General features: G+C 38.9%; 1 protein-coding gene across 8 annotated transcripts in view; it reads right to left on the bottom strand.

The window, feature by feature from the left end:
* Positions 1-9,637, bottom strand: part of HP1BP3 (heterochromatin protein 1 binding protein 3) — a 41,621-nt gene extending 31,984 nt beyond the window's left edge. For 3 of the 8 annotated variants that reach the window (XM_037828285.1, XM_037828292.1, XM_037828293.1), the window contains exons 1-5: positions 9,517-9,628; positions 4,567-4,762; positions 4,034-4,133; positions 1,660-1,810; positions 187-346 (exon numbers count right to left, since the gene is read on the bottom strand). In XM_037828285.1, coding sequence (XP_037684213.1) covers positions 187-346; positions 1,660-1,810; positions 4,034-4,133; positions 4,567-4,662 — 507 coding nt within the window. In that variant the 5' untranslated portion in view covers positions 4,663-4,762; positions 9,517-9,628. Of the gene's footprint in view, positions 1-186; positions 347-1,659; positions 1,811-4,033; positions 4,134-4,493; positions 4,503-4,566; positions 4,763-8,962; positions 9,098-9,516 lie in introns of those variants that run through there. The other 5 variants (XM_037828286.1, XM_037828287.1, XM_037828289.1 and 2 more) reach the window with 5 other exon arrangements.
* Positions 9,638-18,743: the final 9,106 nt, after the last annotated feature.

Below are 18,743 nucleotides of genomic sequence, written 5' to 3'. Positions count from 1 at the left end.
AAATCAACAATGTTCACAAAACGTGGTATCATAAAAACACGATTCTCACAATGGCTTTCTTCTATTTAAATCTCTTTTAGGAAGCCAAGCAAGGCTTCTGATGTATGGACAGAGGTATGTCATTTTCAAATAAGAAAAAGATGGAGTAGAATAAATCTAAGATGAACTGCTTGAAATAAAACTTGCCTTAATGGCCTCAGTTAGGATCGCATCCATCTTGGGACGTGGGGAGGAAGCCATCGGTGTTTGTTTCTGGGCCCTGGCTAGCTGGCTGGCAGAAAGGGTAGCCCAGGAAGGTATTGTTTTTTTCACTTTCTTCTCCTTTTCTTTAGACTGATCTTTCTCACTTTAAAACAAAGAACTATTATTATACAAGATAAACTCCCCAGAAAGAGTTATAATGTCAGAGGAAAAGACCAGGGAGGGACAAAAATCAATGTTTTAATTTATTTACACACTAAGGTGATACATACAATAAGCAAAATTTAACAAAATAAGACAATTTTAAATATTTGGGTATTATAAATGAACCAAAAAGGTGTTGTTTTATTTTAGGTGCAGGAGAGAGGAGCCATATAAATTAGCACAGATATGAAGACCCAGACTAGAAATGAAAATTAAAAAACATTTCCAAATAACAACTACAACAGATGCAACTTGCCATGGTGGAAAGAAACTCAAGCTCTGAAGTCAGAAAAACTGGGTTTGAATTTTACTAGCTATATGATCTTAGCAAGTGGTCTGAATCTCATCAGCTGTAAAACAGTAATATACCAACTACTTTGTAAGGTTGTTGCAAGAATTATGAGATTACGTTTATCAAAATAATTCTGCAAGCCATAAATTATTACACAAATTTTATTTTAAGTAACAACAGTACTCCAGGCAGCTAACAGATGCACTGGAACACTGAAAAATATAGGGTAACTGCCAAAAATCTTACAGACCTTTCTTTACCTACAACACTGGGAGATAAAGGATTCCCATTACATCTAGAAGATATAGTCATTACTAAGTTTTTTACTTAAAAAGTAATTCTTAACTGTTCATAACCAATTATGAAAAGAGTAGAATGAGGTTACCAACTCTCCTGCAAAAGCAAAAAAAGCAAAAAAGAAGTTGTTAAATCAAAAAAAGAATTGCCACCACCTTGTACTGATCATCAACAGCAAACTTTGCTTTGCTTTCAGTTTCTCAAAGTCATTCTCTAACTGAATAATTCATCAAAATACACAAAGGTTTAGGTCACTCTAGCAATGGTTTGATATAGATTAATGTTTCCTAACATAAGCATATAAAGATAATTCACTCCTGGCACAAATGTAAGGAATAAAATGGTGAGTGTCTCCCAGGTCAGATTTTTTTACAGTCATGTTTCATTTCTTACCGAACTTTTGTTGATGCTTAAGCTATTAGACACTCCCACAACAAATTCTAAGCAAAAACACTTTCCAAAGTCAAGAATGATTCGTATATTGTTCAAACCATTGTTCTAACTACTCTAAATTTTAACATGCCATACAACTATGTAATAAAACTATTTAAAATAACTTCAAAAACTAAATCCAAATAGCAAATACCCAGCATCAAACCAACAGTTCTTTTACACAGACAGAACCAATTTTAAATTATAAATAGCAAGATGGCATTACTCCTTACTCCTTTTTGGTTTCCTCAGAAGACTTGTTTTTTTCCTTTTCACTCTCAGGTTCCCCCTTTGGTTGTTCTGTCTCACTAGATGTCGCTGGTGGAGTTTCATTCTCTTGTTCTTCCACAGTGGAGACAGATTCCTCTGAACTTATGTCTGGTTCTAAAAAATCAGGTAAGCAGAATTGCATCAAGTAGATGTATTAAAACCTGGGTCAATAAAAGGGGATCTTAATAAAGAGACCAGCCAAAAGTTTCAATTAAGAGATGAATTCTAAAACAAACAACAAATGACTATGAGTGTGGTTTTCTTTCTTTCTTTATGTCACTCAGTTGTCTAATCAGGTGGTTGTTTATACAGACTATTATGGAAGCAAAAGATATGGAACAGGAAATAAACAGAAAGGGAAACTCATTTCATCCCAAATCAAATGTCTTGAGTATTCTGCTCTGCAATATTAACAAAGTGGCTCATAATTAAGAAACTATTCATTTTATAATTTAACAGACAAATCTTAGAGAATAAGTAATAGAAAATCAGTATGTATTTCCAAGTGGAAGGGTTGGGTTAAGAAAGAAATATGAGCGGGGGAATATCTAAGTCTGCCGTTGCTTGTCTGTGTCTTTTTTTATAAGTGTCTCTTTGAGCAGTTACAATAAAGCACAGAACCCCAGGAGACAATCAAATAGGGACTTCAAGGAAAAGGATCCCGATGGCAAAAATGAGTCTAAAAATGAAAGTATATCCTTGAAAATTGTGGTCATTTAAATTACATGAACTAGTTATTAGAATAATGATGAAGACTTTTTGAGGCCTTCACATAAACAAATATAAGAATAAAAAACGTTACTTCCTTCTTATAACCAAACCATATAAATACAATTCTAAAGGAATTTCTAGCTTCTCAACAAATTAAAATTCTAAGCCATTAATTTCAGAATGGTCAACTGGCATTTGCAAGTCCCTTCCTGGATTATGCTCTTCAACCAGACTTGCATTGAAGTCAGAACTCTTCCCTCAGCTGTTCAGACAGAATCAAGTTTTAGAGTCAGATGCACCTGGATTCAAGTTCAGTCGTTATACATTTATAAATGTGGGATTTATAAAATTTAAAATGAGTGAAATCGAATTATTTCTCTGTATAAAATACTATAACCTACTCTATCTCTTAGTTAATGGAGTAGAGAGATTATTCAAATACATAACCTGTGAAGTGACTTATAGCTCTTACCTAGTGTATACTGTTCAAATTTTTACAAATTCTTGGATGATTTCTGATTTTTCTAACACCTTATACCTGTACCCTTCATCTGAACTTTGGCATGTATTCTGAGAACAAATATGATTCAGAGGCTTCCAATGGCTGTTAAACAAACATGGATTAAGATTGGCCACCAAATGGCTTTTATCCCACTGTTGGACAAGACAACCTTCAACTCATCAGCATCTATTATTTCTTTATATGCTTGTTTCCTGTGTCCCCTATTTACCATAGGCCAGGGGACCCAAATTGCTTATAGCACTCATCTGAGTATTTTGAGACAAATCCAGGTTTGATCGGAAAAAAGTTAACTGGCTGGTTAATGACGTCTGCACTGGTGCAACAAGGGATAAAGGTAAAAAGGGTATATATATTTTCTATTCCTAATCTATGCCAATCAGCAACTATTTAGTGCTAACAGCCCTGACACAGAGAACATGTTGTGCTCACCCCTGGTAAAACCTGAGTTAAAAGGTAAGGGAGAAGGAGGAAAGGAAAAGGATAAGGAAAGAAAAAGGTCATGAAAAGAAAAATACAGAGAGAAAGGACTAAGAGGTGGTTAGAGATGCAAGAAAAGAACACTAGTACTCCAAGCTGATTCATTACATTCCCACCTTTCTAAGGCCAATCTTCTCTCCACCAATACCAAAATTATAGACCAATGTTTTGATCACCCATTAGTTCCCCTTAAGGCCTCCGGATGATTTCTAGGGGACCCCTCCACTGTCATCCTGAAAGCCAGAGTCCATCAAGGGGTCTTCTCTAATGGTCCTGTCTTCCTTTTCCCGTTCTTCCACAAAGACTTCATTGCGTGGTGTCCTATGCCCAGAATGCTATTCTTTTGACTGTTCTTGTCCTCCCCAACCATTTTTTTTTTGCTGTTTTTAATTCAAAGAACAAGAAATTTTCACCTTCCAAAAAAATCTTTAGAGACAAGATAAACTCTTACTTTGTCCACATAGTGTGGCAATGACATACTAATAGCGACCACTTTTCTCTTTGGATATTCCCCTAAAACACTTAACCATGAAAAAAGAACAATTAAGTTCAAGAGGATTTATGGAACACTCCAAATGTGAGTAGAAACTTTTGCCTTTTTAAGTTGTACCACTGCTTTACTTTACCTGGCTTTTCTTCCTCCCCTTCAGCAAGCTTGCTTTTGGGAGGAGTTTCCCGGGTAGAATTCACAGCTCGACGAATTGGCATGGTGCTATCTTCTACCTTCTAAGAAAAGAGATGGCCATAATCAAACATGCATTAAAAATATTCTCTTTTCTCTTTCTCTCAAGGGGCCTAACTGGGTGTCAGAAGATGTAGAATTCTTCAAGTCGACTCCAGGATCCGAAGCAATTTACTTTTAACAAGTGTAAGTGAAATATAATTTTTAAGAAATACTTTTCAAAATATTTTATTTTCGCTAGAATTTCAAATGTCAAGAATTATACTTGATTTGGAGTAAATTTAGAAGGTTGGAGGTATTCTCAGGAATTTGAGGGGAAAGGGAAGATGAAGAGAATTTTATATCTATTTGATTTTTTCAGATTCACAACCCAGGCTCCCCAAAGTAGGAGAAGGAACATGTACCAAGAAGGACCCAGCAGGGCCTGAAGTCAGGGAATGATCCAAGAGTGAGCTTCAAGAATGCGTCAGCCCCTACCTCACCTAACTTGTCCGCGTGGATCAGCTGAGCTCCTACTATAAGTGGGAGTGCCTTAGGATGGACGAGTTCACCTTGAGACGTATCAGTCGCCATTTAAAATAATTTCTAGGCCCGAGTACAGGTTACACTCTGAAGCCTCTGCTGTTAACCACAAGGATTTTTCCTAATGGTTTCAGTGTGGTGAAGAGTCAACCTAAAGCACAGAAAAGACCTGGTGTGAAGATTACAAGAAACAAAACTAAACTAAAATGTCTAAGTTAATATACATCCAAAGGGGAAAAATATAACTATAAAACTTATAGTCTTTATACGACTTGGTCAGTTATTATTCAGAAAGATAAAACCACTATCAAAATATAGACTAAGGAAAGCAGCAACTAACACAAATGCACAAGCCACAGCAGCTGTTGCACCTTCCACATGAACAATGGCAACAAGGACATGAAAGCTTATAAGGAATCTAACCCCATTCCCTCTGGCTACCATCAGGAACTTAGAAAAGATAGAATAAGGAGACTTAGGAACAGTGTACTATAACTGTTTAGTCAAAGATCAGTATATCAAAGAAGGAAGGTGGTTCATTGTTCTCAAAGGGATCAGGAAAGTTCACTGTAATCTTGACTCCATTTCCATTTTTTCCCTTCTACTAAAGTACAAGGGCAAAAATACTGCTGAAGAACATGACATTCTAAGAGCTTCCAGACCCAGAGAAGCAAATCTAGACTGTCACACAGGAGCATACAAGTATGCTTCTAAGAACTTATTTGTCATGTTTTAAACATTAACAAAACTAGTGCAGAAAAAAGCACATATTTAAACAAAGATAAAACCCATGTTGTCACTCAAACTCATCTGTTCATTAATACCCCTCACCCCCCCCAAAAAAAACCTCATCAAGACTCAATGACATTTTATAACAAAAAGTCCTCGATTAAAGAAAATGGTTAAGTGTTTAGATCTCTGTGCTAATGAACAAGTAACAAAAAATTGGGGAATGACAGATTAGTCACTCAACTTCTACTCTAAGTGCTAACCTGACCTAAAAATTTTAGGGCTTTCAACTTGTCAGGTGATAATAGTACCAAACTGTAATAATTGGGGTAAATCCAAAAATCCAAACACAGAGAATGTTTTCACATCTACAGGGAAAAGCTTTTAATAGGAATGCCAAGGGCAATACTAGATTTGTACTGCCAGCCAGCTGCAAGGAAAGGCAACCGAAAGAATTCAAGATAGTAAAAAGCACTAAAACATATTAACAGTGCATTAGGAATATCTGTGAATGTTGAAAAATATTAACTGTTGCAGAATTACTTAAAATGCTCATGTAGCAATTAGCTTCAAGGAATTGTAAAATAAATAAATAAAAATCACTATTTTCTGATCTCTGAAAATGGAGTTTGAAAAGGGGTTGAAGGTGGGTTTAAGGGCATTATTGAGGTTTCTGGAATCTAAAAATCAGGATACGGACAATTTTAATATAAAACCCACTGGTTCATCCAATTAGCACTTACACACTAGTTTCTTTTCCTTGATAATATAAATTCACGGAGTATTTCTAAAAAATATTTTCCCTGTAAGCAAAATACTGAAAAAAAGTATCAAAACGTTTCTGTATTTACTAATTACTCAAAACTAAAACAAATTTGGGGCTAAGAACCGGAGGGGGGAGGCACATGAAGCTGTTCTTAATGTCAGAATAAAAAAAACTGACTAAAGAAATTAAAAATCAGGGCAACAAGAGGTATAGCATCCATAAAGACATCATTAACCTAAAGACAAGAAAGTTAATTTAAATTAGCCCACATAAGACGAATGCTCGTGTAGGAATAAACAAGAAATAAGCCGGCTTGCCTAACACCCTGGCCGGATACAATTAAAAAAAAAAAAAAAAAAAATTAGATCCTGACATTCTTTCTTACAATCTTTCAATTATCATCCTCTTTATCTCTTTCTCCATCACTCTATTCTCTTGACTCCAAACACACAGACCCTCTTTTGGCTCTTGGAATATGCTGTTCATCATGCCTTAGGCTCTTTATACTTGCTGTTCCCAACCTAGACCCCTCAGTCAGGTTTCTGCTCAATGTCACCCCTTAGAAAGGCCCTCCATTCCTTTTACTCTTCTTCAGTTTTTTTTTTTTTTGGATAGCATTTAACAAATTAAATATATGTTTGTTTACTTGTTTATTATACATCTCTCCCAATGAATAAAAGCACAACAAAGGGCTAAGACTTTAATTTGCCACTGTATTACCTGTACCTACAACAGTGCCCAACACATAGTGGGTGCTCAATAAATATTTATTGAAAAAAAAAAAGGGTGAATGAATAACTGATATTAACTTATTACTATATTCAGTATATGTGGAAAACACTTAAAAAATAAAACCCAAAGTTTTCTGGGATAAATATTAAGAAATGTATGCCTCAGCTCTGAATTTCCTTAGTAAAAATCATGGAATTTAAAAGCTTCAGCCTGTAGGTTAGTTAATGGCTTATTTCATAACTTCACTACTCATTACAAAGCTAACAAAATTATATGGATGATTAATTCACACTACTTTAAGATCACCATGTACCTATTAATGAAATTTTTCATTGCTGCACTTCTAAATTACCAGACTTTTACAATGCCAGGCTTGTTCCCTGGCAGAGATATTATCTGGCTGTTTCAGTGCTGCATTCCTGGTGCCTAGAACATACCCACCATACACTAGGTGCTCAATAAATATTTGTTAAAGGAAAGAATGAATTAATGAATGAAACTTAAATTAGTTTTCCACCTGGGTTCTTCTAAGGGCTGAAAACAATCTGTGGTTTACTGGTCTTTCTGTGGTGATCAGTTTACTTTGTTCTTTAAAATTTAATGTTAGATTAACACTACAAAGAATTGCTTTCACAAGGGCAAATGCTTAAATTGTTTAATACAGCAATAAAGAAAGAATTTTAGTAGTAAAAAGTCCAAAATTTCAGTTTTAATTTACTTTCTGCACATTAAGAGGAAGCAATAGAAAAATGAGTCGGAGTTTACTGCTGTAGTTCAGTTTACTGATATCCTCAAAATTATGCATTTTAGGGAAAGTACTATTATTTCATATTTCACCATAAAATTTATGCAATACATTATAATGTCTTATGTTATACACTGAATATCTCAAATTGTTCCCAATCTCAAGTCTTTCACTATACTCAGCCTGGCACCTTTTTTCCGTTTTCACATTTCAATAATCAGTATGTACTCAGCGTTCATCTTGGGCACAGATGCTAAAGACACTGCATGGTCCCTGCTCTCAAGATAATCACAATCTAATCTGTTAAAGAGTTAAGACTTTCAGCTATATATGAAGAGTTCAAGATACTTCCACTATCAACTGCTCTCCGGCAATCTTCCAAGTAAACTTAAACAAAACAAAACAAAACAAAACAAAACTCCGCAAACTTTAAAATGTTACTTCTACTCTGAAACAAATTACACTAAAAAAGAGCAACAAAAATTTAAAAAGCTACTAATAGTTTTATGCTTATACCAGATTAAACAAGATTAAGGTATCTTTCAAAATGACAGTAGTCATGTCAAGTCTCACTCTGATACAAGAGAGTTTGCACATAAAGTCCCAAGTGACTTCCCAGACGTAGTTCACAGTGGATTCTTGGACACTTTTCAATGTGATGAAAACTCAGAAAGCAGAATAAATGACGGAGAATTTATACGAGGAAAGGCCAGCAAAAGAAGCCGAGAAAGAATGGCCCCTCTCGAAAAGATTTAGTGACTCGCCTCTGACACAGTGGCCAATTCGGTATCAAAACTCAGATCTAGGGTTCTTACTTCACCACTCCTGTCTCTCCCTCTCTTTATAAATGCTCCTAACGCACAATTTCAGCGTTACTAACTACCTGCCGAAAGCACTGCTCTAACTAAAAGCACATCGTCTAAGGTAAGGTGAGTAAAAGTTCTAGGTATGCCCCACAGGAAAACGAAAGCTTCGGGCCGCCCGTCGCAGCAGCAGCAACAGCAACAGCTAAGCCTCAGGAGCGCCAACAGCTCTGAAACATTCACCCACAGAACACTGACGAGAAATACGGGAAAAAAGAACAGCAGAGAGACAGAGGCAAGGAAAGGCAGGGCTCCACAGGCCAAAGGCGGTGAAGGCGCAGAAGGCTGGGGGGAGAGAGCAGAGCGAAGACGAAGGCAGCGAAAGCAAATGATGTCAAGGACCGCGGACGCCGGGGGAGTCAGGGCTAGGCTCAGCGCGATGACAGCTCCGAGCTCACGCTCAGGGGCGGATGCGAAGCCGGGAACGCGGCGGGGCCGACGAAGTGACCGGGCAGCGCCCGCCCCTGCGACACTAAAAGCTGAGGATCGCGAGCAACAAGCGCTCCGCACACTCACCACTGGGAGCTCCGTAATGGCGGCGGCGGCGGGGGGCGGAGAACCCAGTGGGGGGGCGGGTCCGCCGCAGCCAGTCACCGCCGCCGGCATCTTTCGAACCCGCTCCGAAAACCTTTGAGGAGTGGGGTGAGGGAGGAACGCGGGGGAGACCAGGCCCGCAGCCTGGGAGCATGCGCAAGCCCTCGACCAATCGGAACGCGGCGGGAAGACGCTGGCGCAGGCGCACTGGGACGCAGGGTCCTTACACGGGGGAAAGACTCCCCCCGCCACCGCTAATTCCAAACAAAACAAGGGCGGGAGGGCACGCGCGCTAGAGGGTCCCGGAGGAGGTGTCAACCAGAGGGCCTGAGGGTTAGGGCACAGGAGGGAGGGGAAGCAGAGGCGGAGCGGCCGAGGAAAGCAGACAAAAGGCACCACCTCCGGGGCCCCAAGCGCCCCGCCCCCTCCTCACAGGGAGCGGTGTCGGCGCCCCGGACTGGCGGCCTCCGCCGCTCGCCTTCCAGGCTCAGCGAGCAAGCGCCCACCCCCCGCCCGCCTTTTCCGTTCTGCGTTACCTCTGCGCTCCCCCACTTCTCGGCGCCTGTGTCCCGCACGGCCCCTCGGTGCCGCTCCTGCACCGCTCGTCGCCTCCGCCGCTGCTGTCCTCCAGGCCCAGCTGCCGAGCTCTGCCGCCCCGCCCCCCTGCCCGCGGACCCGCGCGCGCGCGCGCGCCCCCGCGCGGTCCCGCCCCACCCGCGCGCGCCAGCGGCCGCACCCCCAGCCAGCGGCAGGGGAGGGGGCGCTCAAAGCTGCAAGAAGGCGTCTACCGGAGGATGCCCGCGCGGGAGGACTCCGGTCGGCCCAGATTATATCCGGCGTTGCCCTGGCGCCGCCGTGTTAAAGTGGGTGGGGCGGTTTCGGTTTCCTCGGAGGAGCACTCGTTTCATACCTTACTCTTTCTTTTGTCTGCTCTCTAGTTCAGTCCCGGGTCTCAGCCGGGTTTCCTCTTTGGCGATCCGTTTGCCTTTGAGGGGTTGGCATTTTCCCACTTCTCAGTTTAGAAACAGCAAGACAGCAAAGTACCCATCTTTCAGGATCGTAGAAGAATTGGAAAACGAGATAACGGAGAACCCAATATCTCACATTAAGGGTTCCCGAAAAGGAAACTCTGGGATTAGAGGAGAAAAGAGAACTCCCTTCGAATTGTCATATTACGTTGGTATCAGCGTACTTAGCCAATGCAAGTACGGTTGAAAAATGTAACTCTTCAAATCCAGATTGGAAAGATATTAAAAGCGGCAGTTTTGTGGGTTATTATTATTATTTTTTTGGTGGTGATGGGGGGTCGGGTTATGAATATAGGGAAAAATGGAACACTAGAATTGCCCCTAGGCAATAACCAATACCCAAACACACGAGCCAGTCATTGGGAAGACTTATTTTTGAAACCATTTGAGCAATTACTAGCCCAATCCTCTGACCCCGTTATTAGAATTTTAACTGTCTCAGCAGCTTCCCCAACCATCCCTATCCACTCCATCAGTTTCAAAGTCAGCTGTATAAAAATCTATCCACCATCACCAAAAATTCCTTACTGGGTGAGTCTTATCGTTAATGTCCTGATGGCATTAACTATTCTATGATACTTTGGTGTCAGCTTCAACCTGTTCACAAGGGATTTTGGTCATTTTGTGCCATTTCATCATACTGCTCATTTCCTTTTATTCTCGTTTCTATCTTTTGTCTCCCTTCTTTTAAGATTACAGTCTTAAAGTCCATTTTTATGTATTCATATACTTAAAACATCCTTTTTTTCTTATCCTAAAATGCCTTTAGCATCATCTCATGAGAGAAGCTCACCCAGTTAAGAGCAAATTGTGAGATTTTCCTTCCTCCAAAGAATTTTGCTTTAAAAAAAAAATCTTTATTCTGTTGTACACAACATGTACAGCAAAGGGAAAAACCCTGAAACAATTTTTTTCCTCAGTAGCACAGGCCCACGCATTCATGCACTAAGGATACAATTTGCTGTGACTGAGATGGAAATTAGCTTGAAGACTGAAACTTTAAGTTTTCTGCTTATAAAGAGATTTAAAATTTTTATTATACATGTTTATTGGTTCAGACTTTTGACCTCTGCTAAATGTAATGTGGCCAGTTTTGATTTTTATATTCAGCTGTACTTGAGTTAGACTCCATGGGGATATGGTTTCATAGTTCTAGTTATCTTATTTGGCTTTCTTTGTGCCATAATGTTAAAAGTATCAGTTGTGCATGTGTTAAACAGTTACATGATGATTTTCATACCCTTTACTTGAGCAGTTACACTATCTGCACTGGTGGGAATACCCATCTTGGCAAGTTTAGAACAGGTCCGCTCTTAGTGTTGCATAGAGAAGGTGACTGTCAAAGAGTGGGCTTCCAGGCACCAGGAAGACCCTCTTGCTCAAAGACTGCTGATATCAAAGTGCATGAAGTTCTACCATTTGGAGATTCATTCCTTTGGTTTAAGTTTCACCGTGCTCTAGATCACTCTTAAAGTGACAATACCAAGGAGAGCTACCATACAAGCTTCAAATTAACTGAGAATTCATTAACCTCTAAACTTGAAAATTCAGTCTTCCCTTTGACAGCCACAGATCAGAGAAGCAAGAACCCGGGGTGTCTGACTGAGGGAGGAGCTTCTAGGAGAGAGAAAAGGAGTAAATGTGTTGCAGTCAGTGATGACTTAAAAATTCTGCCCAGACCCACCAATGTTACAGGAAGTCCCAGAGTCCTCAAATTTAAAGCTAAAAGATACTTAAGTTTATCAGGCTAAAAGGTATTGTTTTTGTATAAGAAAGCAAAGTGTGTGATTTTGGAGTGTTTGGTATCAGGATGGAGAAAATTGAAGCAATTGCATATTGTAACAGTGTTCCCAGACCAGAGCTACAACATTGCAGCCACTGGGCAGGGTATCAAAGATACATCTACCTATTTTACTCATATTCCAACTAGTATTTAACAGGGAGAGGTTTGAAGAATAACTCTTGACTAGCTAGGGGGAGAGAAGGTTTCTGTTCCTTGTAAGGCCGATCTTTTTTCTTCCCATGAATCGTGGCCAAGGATTGAGCTTTTACACAGAAGGAACTATCAGCCCAGACCAGGGCGTGATCCATTAGGAATGTATGGACCTGGCAGGATTGGAAATCACTTGAATTTTCTGTTTAGCAGCCAGGAAGACTGGAAATGGCTAATTTAGCTGCAGCTTAGAATGGGATGGCAAGACAATAAGCAATTTATCCTATTAGGCAAAAAAAGGAGGCTGATGAAGATTTATTATTACCTGCTCTGCCCTTCTTAATGGTTTTCTTGTTTTTATGATATCTGAGGCTAAGACCCTGGTTAAAAGATGGCAATATTCTTGATTCCATCTTGCCAATATTGCACTTTCCTCTCATCAATGGTGGCTATATTTTTAACTCCATTCTGCCCAGCAGTCATCCAACTTTAAAACTTTTTTCAAGGCTCTGAAAAATTCTGAAATACATCTTGCCCCAGTGGTTTTGGTTAAAGGACCATGAACCAATATATAAAAACCAAATAAGTTTCACAAAATAACATTTACTAAAAGATGTATTCATATGATTCCCGGGGAGGAATGTAGACCTGGCATCGTGGGACGGAGAACATCTTCTTGACCAAAAGGGGGATGTGAAAGGAAATGAAATAAGCTTCAGTGGCAGAGAGATTCCAAAAGGAGCCGAGAGGTCACTCTGGAGGGCACTCTTATGCACAATTTAGACAACCCTTTTTAGGTTCTAAAGAATTGGGGTAGCTGGTGGTGGATACCTGAAACTATCAAACTACAACCCAGAACCCATGAATCTCGAAGACAATTGTATAAAAATGTAGCTTATGAGGGGTGACAATGGGATTGGGAAAGCCATAAGGACCACACTCCACTTTGTCTAGTTTATGGATGGATGAGTAGAAAAATAGGGGAAGGAAACAAACAAACAAACAGACAAAGGTACCCAGTGTTCTTTTCTACTTCAATTGCTCTTTTTCACTATAATTATTATTCTTGTTATTTTTGTGTGTGTGCTAATGAAGATGTCAGGGATTGATTTAGGTGATGAATGTACAACTATGTAATGGTACTGTGAACAATCGAAAGTGCGATTTGTTTTGTATGACTGCGTGGTATGTGAATATATCTCAATAAAATGAAGACATGAAGATTAAAAAAAAAAGATGTATTCATATGTTCTATTCTAGTTATTTAAAAACTGCTGGTTGCAATCCATTAAATAAATTTTGCCACCCATGGTTTGAAAATCTCTGTCCTAGAAATTAGCCGTCTTTTGATGTTCAATGGGAGTCAACAATTCTAGCCAAAACTATTACTTGAGGGGTCTGAAAAATGTTAGTGCCAAGAGTTGACTATTATTTTGAGAATCAGGGTTTTAAACAACAGTTGTAATTTAGATTGCAGCATTTGACATATTGGGTAGAGTTACAGCTCAGCCCTTAAGGGAACAAAAACTTGGGAATTCTCCATGCCGGCTCCCCCCACAAAGACAAGTGTCTTTTCAGTGGAGAATAGGATCTAGAACCAAGGTAACCAATGTGCTTAGTCCTTCCAACTATAGGGAAAACAGAATTTGCTTTCCAGCCTATTTTCATGTCAGATTCTGGAAATTGTGTGTGTTTCATCTGTCTTTTCGTCCTTTTAACCATCAGAGGCAAGACAACTACATTTTAGATGGACTGAAGGAATTTGCTAGATTTACTAAAAAGCAACACTTCCAGTTTGTTTTGACTGTGAAATATGAAGTTAATTTGCCAACAGTACTTTTCATCTCCCTCCACTCCCACTTCTTGGCTACTTTGCAGAGAAATGCTGCAGTGCAAGCAGGTCTGCAGTGGTGGTGAGGCGAGACCTAGTGCTAGCTCAGTGACACCCAGGGTGACCAACCATCCGAGTCTGCCTAGACCAGAGAGAAGGCTGGAGGGTTAGTGGGAGGTGAGACTTTTAGTTTTAAAACCAGAAAAATCCCAGCAGAACAAGTTTGCCACCCTGAGATGCCTTTCCTTTGTGAATACGAAGAAGTTTGATTAAGGAAGTTTCTTTAAGTTTAAAGCGGAAAATCCCCCCCCTCAATAAAACACAGTAATTTAAAGGAGAACATGAGTCAAAATCTGATAGGAAACAAGAAGAATTTTAAAAATCAGAATTATTAAATTGAATCCATTTATTAAAACAGGAAAAAAAAAACAAAACACAAAAAACAGAAGAGTTCCAAAATGATGACTGATGTTGGAAAGGATCCTTTCCTTTTATAAAATAAAGTGAAACTGCATAGTGATGAGAAAATGGAGTATTTTCAAAAAGGAAAACCAGAAATTTTTGACTTTGAGTATTCTTAAAAATGCAAGGCCATAAAAATCTCAACCATCCAAAGTTCAGAAAGAGAAGCCATAATTCTTGAGAATCACACACTTCAGGATTCAAGATTGTTAGTTCAACTTTTAAAAATTACATTTTGATTTGTCAGTGACAATCCTACTCTCCCAACAGATGAAACATTTTGGCTGAAAAGGCCCTGCATGATGGTTGATATTCAAATTTAGTGTAATTTTATGTCTCTGCTTTATATTCTGCATCTATGATACTTAATAAGAGAAAACTAGAATTTACATTAACCAACCAGCCAACCTGTTTGGTATCACTGTCTCTGTATCCAAAGTAGTTAACGTTAGGAACAAAGTCAGAGCGGGATGTGCCAGAATATGTATTTTAGAGTATATTACCTGATATTCTCAGAGTCCATTATGGTTTTGTAGCAAAAATTAGTCAGTTTCTGTTTTTCTAGGTAGGACATTGTGTAACTTGTGCAAAAAAAAAAAAAAAAAAAAAAAAAGTGGGAGCCTTCTAGGGAAAAGAAAACAAAAAATTTTGAACCATACAAAGAGTATTAAAGAAACATGGATAGGCAAACCATGATGTCCTATAGCTCTGGAAAGGAAATCTAAATGTATGTGGCTTAAAATGATGTAAGGTCATAGGGTCTGGTACAAAAATAACATTGGACACAGGCAGGAAATGCCTCAAATATTCTGTGCAGAATGCTGGGTGTATTATCTGATCTTACAACCAAAGCTCCAATTTTTCCAATACTAATGTTCTGAAGTATATCCACCATACCACTTTTCTCAAAGTGTAGGATAAAGACTTCTGGTGCTGAGAATATTTTTTGGAGAACACTGCCTCCCAGAAAACATAGCGCAAGTCTCAGTTCTGACTTGCTAGGTACATGACTTCCGTGGCACTCAGTTTCCCTATCTGGTAAAAGGCAGTACTACTAGCTTACATATGTCATGAGGTTGGTGTTAAGAACAAATTAGATGTCATCCTCTGTTTCATAGCAAATTGCATCTTACAACAGATCTTGACATATATCATCTTGTTGGTACTGCAATGTAGGAAGGGATTATTGTTCCTGTATTACAGACGAGAATGCAAAACCCTAATTTTTAAAAGTCCTTGTTTCTGAGAGGCTAGGCCTGCCTATAATTGTGCCTAAGAGTCTCCTCCTGAATTCCTCTTTGTTGCTCAGATGCGGCCCTCTCTCTCCAGCTAAGCCAACTTGGCAGGTGAAATCACTGCCCTCCCCTCTATGTGGAATCTGATACCCAGGGGAGTAAATCTCCCTGGCAACGTGGAATATGACTCCCAGGGAGGAATCTAGACTCGGCATCATGGGATGGAGAACATCTTTTTGACCAAAAGGGGGATGTGAAAGGAAATGCAATAAGCTTCAGTGGCAGAGAGATTCCAAAAGGAGCTGAGAGGTCACTCTGGTGGGCACTCTTAGGCACAATATAGACAACCCTTTTTAGGTTCTAATGAATTGCAGTAGCTAGCAGTAAATACCTGAAACTATCAAACAACAACCTAGAACCCCTGAATCTTGAAGACAATTGTATAAAAATGTAGCTTATGACAATGTGATTGGGAAAGCCATATGGGCCACACTCCCCTTATGGATGAGTAGAAAAAAGGGGCCAAAAAAAAAAAAAAAAAAAAAAAAAGGCACCCAGTGTTTTTACTTTAATTGTTCTTTTTCATTTTCATTTTTATTCTTATTTTTGTGTGTGTGGTAATGAAAATGTTCAAAAATTAATTCTGGTGATGAACGCACAACTATATAATGGTACTGTGAACAACTGAACATACACTTTGTATGACTCTATGGTACGTGAATATCTCAATAAAATTGAATTAAAAAAAGAAAGTCCTTGTTTCTAGTTAGCTTTTGTCAGAGGGCTTTATAAACTGGCAGAGATGTGAAATACTCCTAGGAAGTGGTTCTCAATCTTTAATGTGTGTAAGGACCACCTGAAGATATGTTACAAGATTCCTGGATCCCTTCCATTCCTCGAGATTCTGATTTACTAGGTTGGGCCCATGAATTTGCATTTCTAATAAGCTCACAGGTGATGTTGATGCTACTGGTCCAAGGCCCTCACTTGGAATAACCGTGATTCAAAGTTTGTGGTTATCCCAGTCCAACAAATAAATATGGAGATTGGCTAAATTTAGGGATTGGAAATGATTAAAAGCACTCCATTCCTCTTGCTGAGAACTTATTTTTTAAGAAACACCAATTAAGGTTGGTGTTTAGTGAGATCTACTAAAAAAGAGGACATGGCAGCTTCCAAAAAGTTATTTGAGTCCCCTTGACCAGTTTGTCTGGCTCAATTTGTCATGTTATGTTGAAATTCTTTCATGTGAGAATGTTTTGAGTGTACACTGAGAATCTATAAAATGATAGCCAATCTGTGAATACAGAGGAACTGGTTTTTGTATATCACTCCTGAATATCTCTGAAAAGTTTCAAAATCTTTACATTTTAGATGACCTGACTTGCAATGGAAGAATCATTACCATTACATGCAGCTCTGTGATTTAAATACACATAGATCAGACTGGTATGTGCCCGTGACTGAACTTACTGTACTCTGCCGCCCTGTCCTCCTTCAGTCTTTGTACACATTTATTCCCTCATCACTGGACGCTTGCACACATGATCCCCTAGATTTGAACCTATATTCCCACCTCCCTGACTATTTAATTCCTCAGATTTCTCAGTTTAAAATTCTCTTCTCAAGGGAAGCATTCCTTAATTCTCCAGTTTACAGAGACCCCACTATATGTTCTCAGAGCACTGTACTTTCATGTCACATTTGTAATTCCGTATTTGTGTGTCCAGCAATCTTGCAGTTTGGCAAAATTTTACAGGAATAGATGAGACTTGAAGCATCTAGAAGTCAAATATATTTTTAAGATATCTGAAAATAAAAGTTGTTCTCCAAACCATTAGCTAAATCAGGTTATTTTTACTGATTTAGTTAACGGTGGTCTCAATCAGGATAATCTAGGGAACGTCAAAAAAGAAATGCCCAGGTCTTATTCCCAGAGATTTTAAAATAATTCATCTGGCAAGGGGCCCCAGAGTTTGTACTTTAAAAGTTCTCTAGGTGATTCTAAAGTGCAGCCAATGTTGAGCACTATTCTATGTTCTAAGAAAAAGTTAAGGTAGGACAGCTTGCTGAGCTTTGACAAAGACAGCTTCCTGGGACTTCATGCCAGATGGGTATTTGTGAACAAGAGGTAAGTGTCAAAAAGGATAACACTGGTAGTACAAGTTCAACTGCTGAAGAGTGGTTTGTTTTGAACCTTTCAAAAAAATCTTGATATTCTTATTGAAAAGTTTAATATCCTATTATTAACAAGACCTTACTTTTTTGTTAAACTCAGTAAGCAGTATTTAAAGTGATTCTGGATGTGCTCATGTGGTTGGCATGAGTGAGCCCTTTATAAAGAGGACTCAGAAGCCCATATGAGATATGAGACTGGTCACATGGTCAGTAAACAGCAGAGTTAGCATTAAAAACAACTGTCCCAACTCCCAGTGTAGATCTCTTTCCACTACAGCACACACTTCTTCCTGCATGAACTCTTAATATCCACCCAGCTATCATGCCTTAATATATTCCCTAAATATTGCTGGCTAAGAAAAGGGAAAATTAAAATCAGTCATCATAATGGGGAAAGAGAGGGAGAACAGTTCCTTTTTTCTTGTTGCATAAATGAGCAAAAGCATGATTGAAGTATCTACAGGCTTGAGACTTTTAGGTGGCCAGAGTATCATAACAAAAAACAAAAAAAAACCCCAAGGCAGTATTTTCTAAAATTCATAGTGTAATGTGTGAAGGTGGCTTACTCACCTGGAAAGATCTCTCCTTCAGTAAAAACTGGAGTTTAAACTTCCGCAGATAAAGAAGTAGCAATATCCCAGAAGCAGTGAGCTCACCCACTGCCCAGATCTTGAATTCTAAATACCATTTCCCAAAAAAGGAACCAGGGTCATTGGAGAAATGGCCAATTCTAGGGCCAGGGTAGGGAAAATACAAGATAGACCTGCTGCGTATTACATTTTGCAATGTCAGAAAGTAAGGAAGTGCTCAAAAAACAAATGAATAAAGGTGTGTCAAAGGGACAAAGGAGCAACTTGAAAGAGCACCCAATGGCCAAAACTGGAACAATCTGAACAATAAAAGAATTTGGTATTGTATTATACTCCATGGTATAAAAGAAACATGTGAGTCCATACTGATAACATATGTTATATGTTATCAGTATGGACTCACATAACATATGTTATCAGCATGGACTCACATGTTTCTTTTATATGTTTATTTATAAACATATAAATAAAATTACTGAATAAATAAATGGGGAGAAGAGACAAAT

Source organism: Choloepus didactylus, chromosome 2 (genome assembly GCF_015220235.1).
Source record: "Choloepus didactylus isolate mChoDid1 chromosome 2, mChoDid1.pri, whole genome shotgun sequence".
NCBI classification, from domain to species: Eukaryota; Metazoa; Chordata; class Mammalia; order Pilosa; family Megalonychidae; genus Choloepus; species Choloepus didactylus.
The sequence above is the reverse complement of the archived record's forward strand: the minus strand, read 5'-3'. Positions and strand labels throughout refer to the sequence as shown.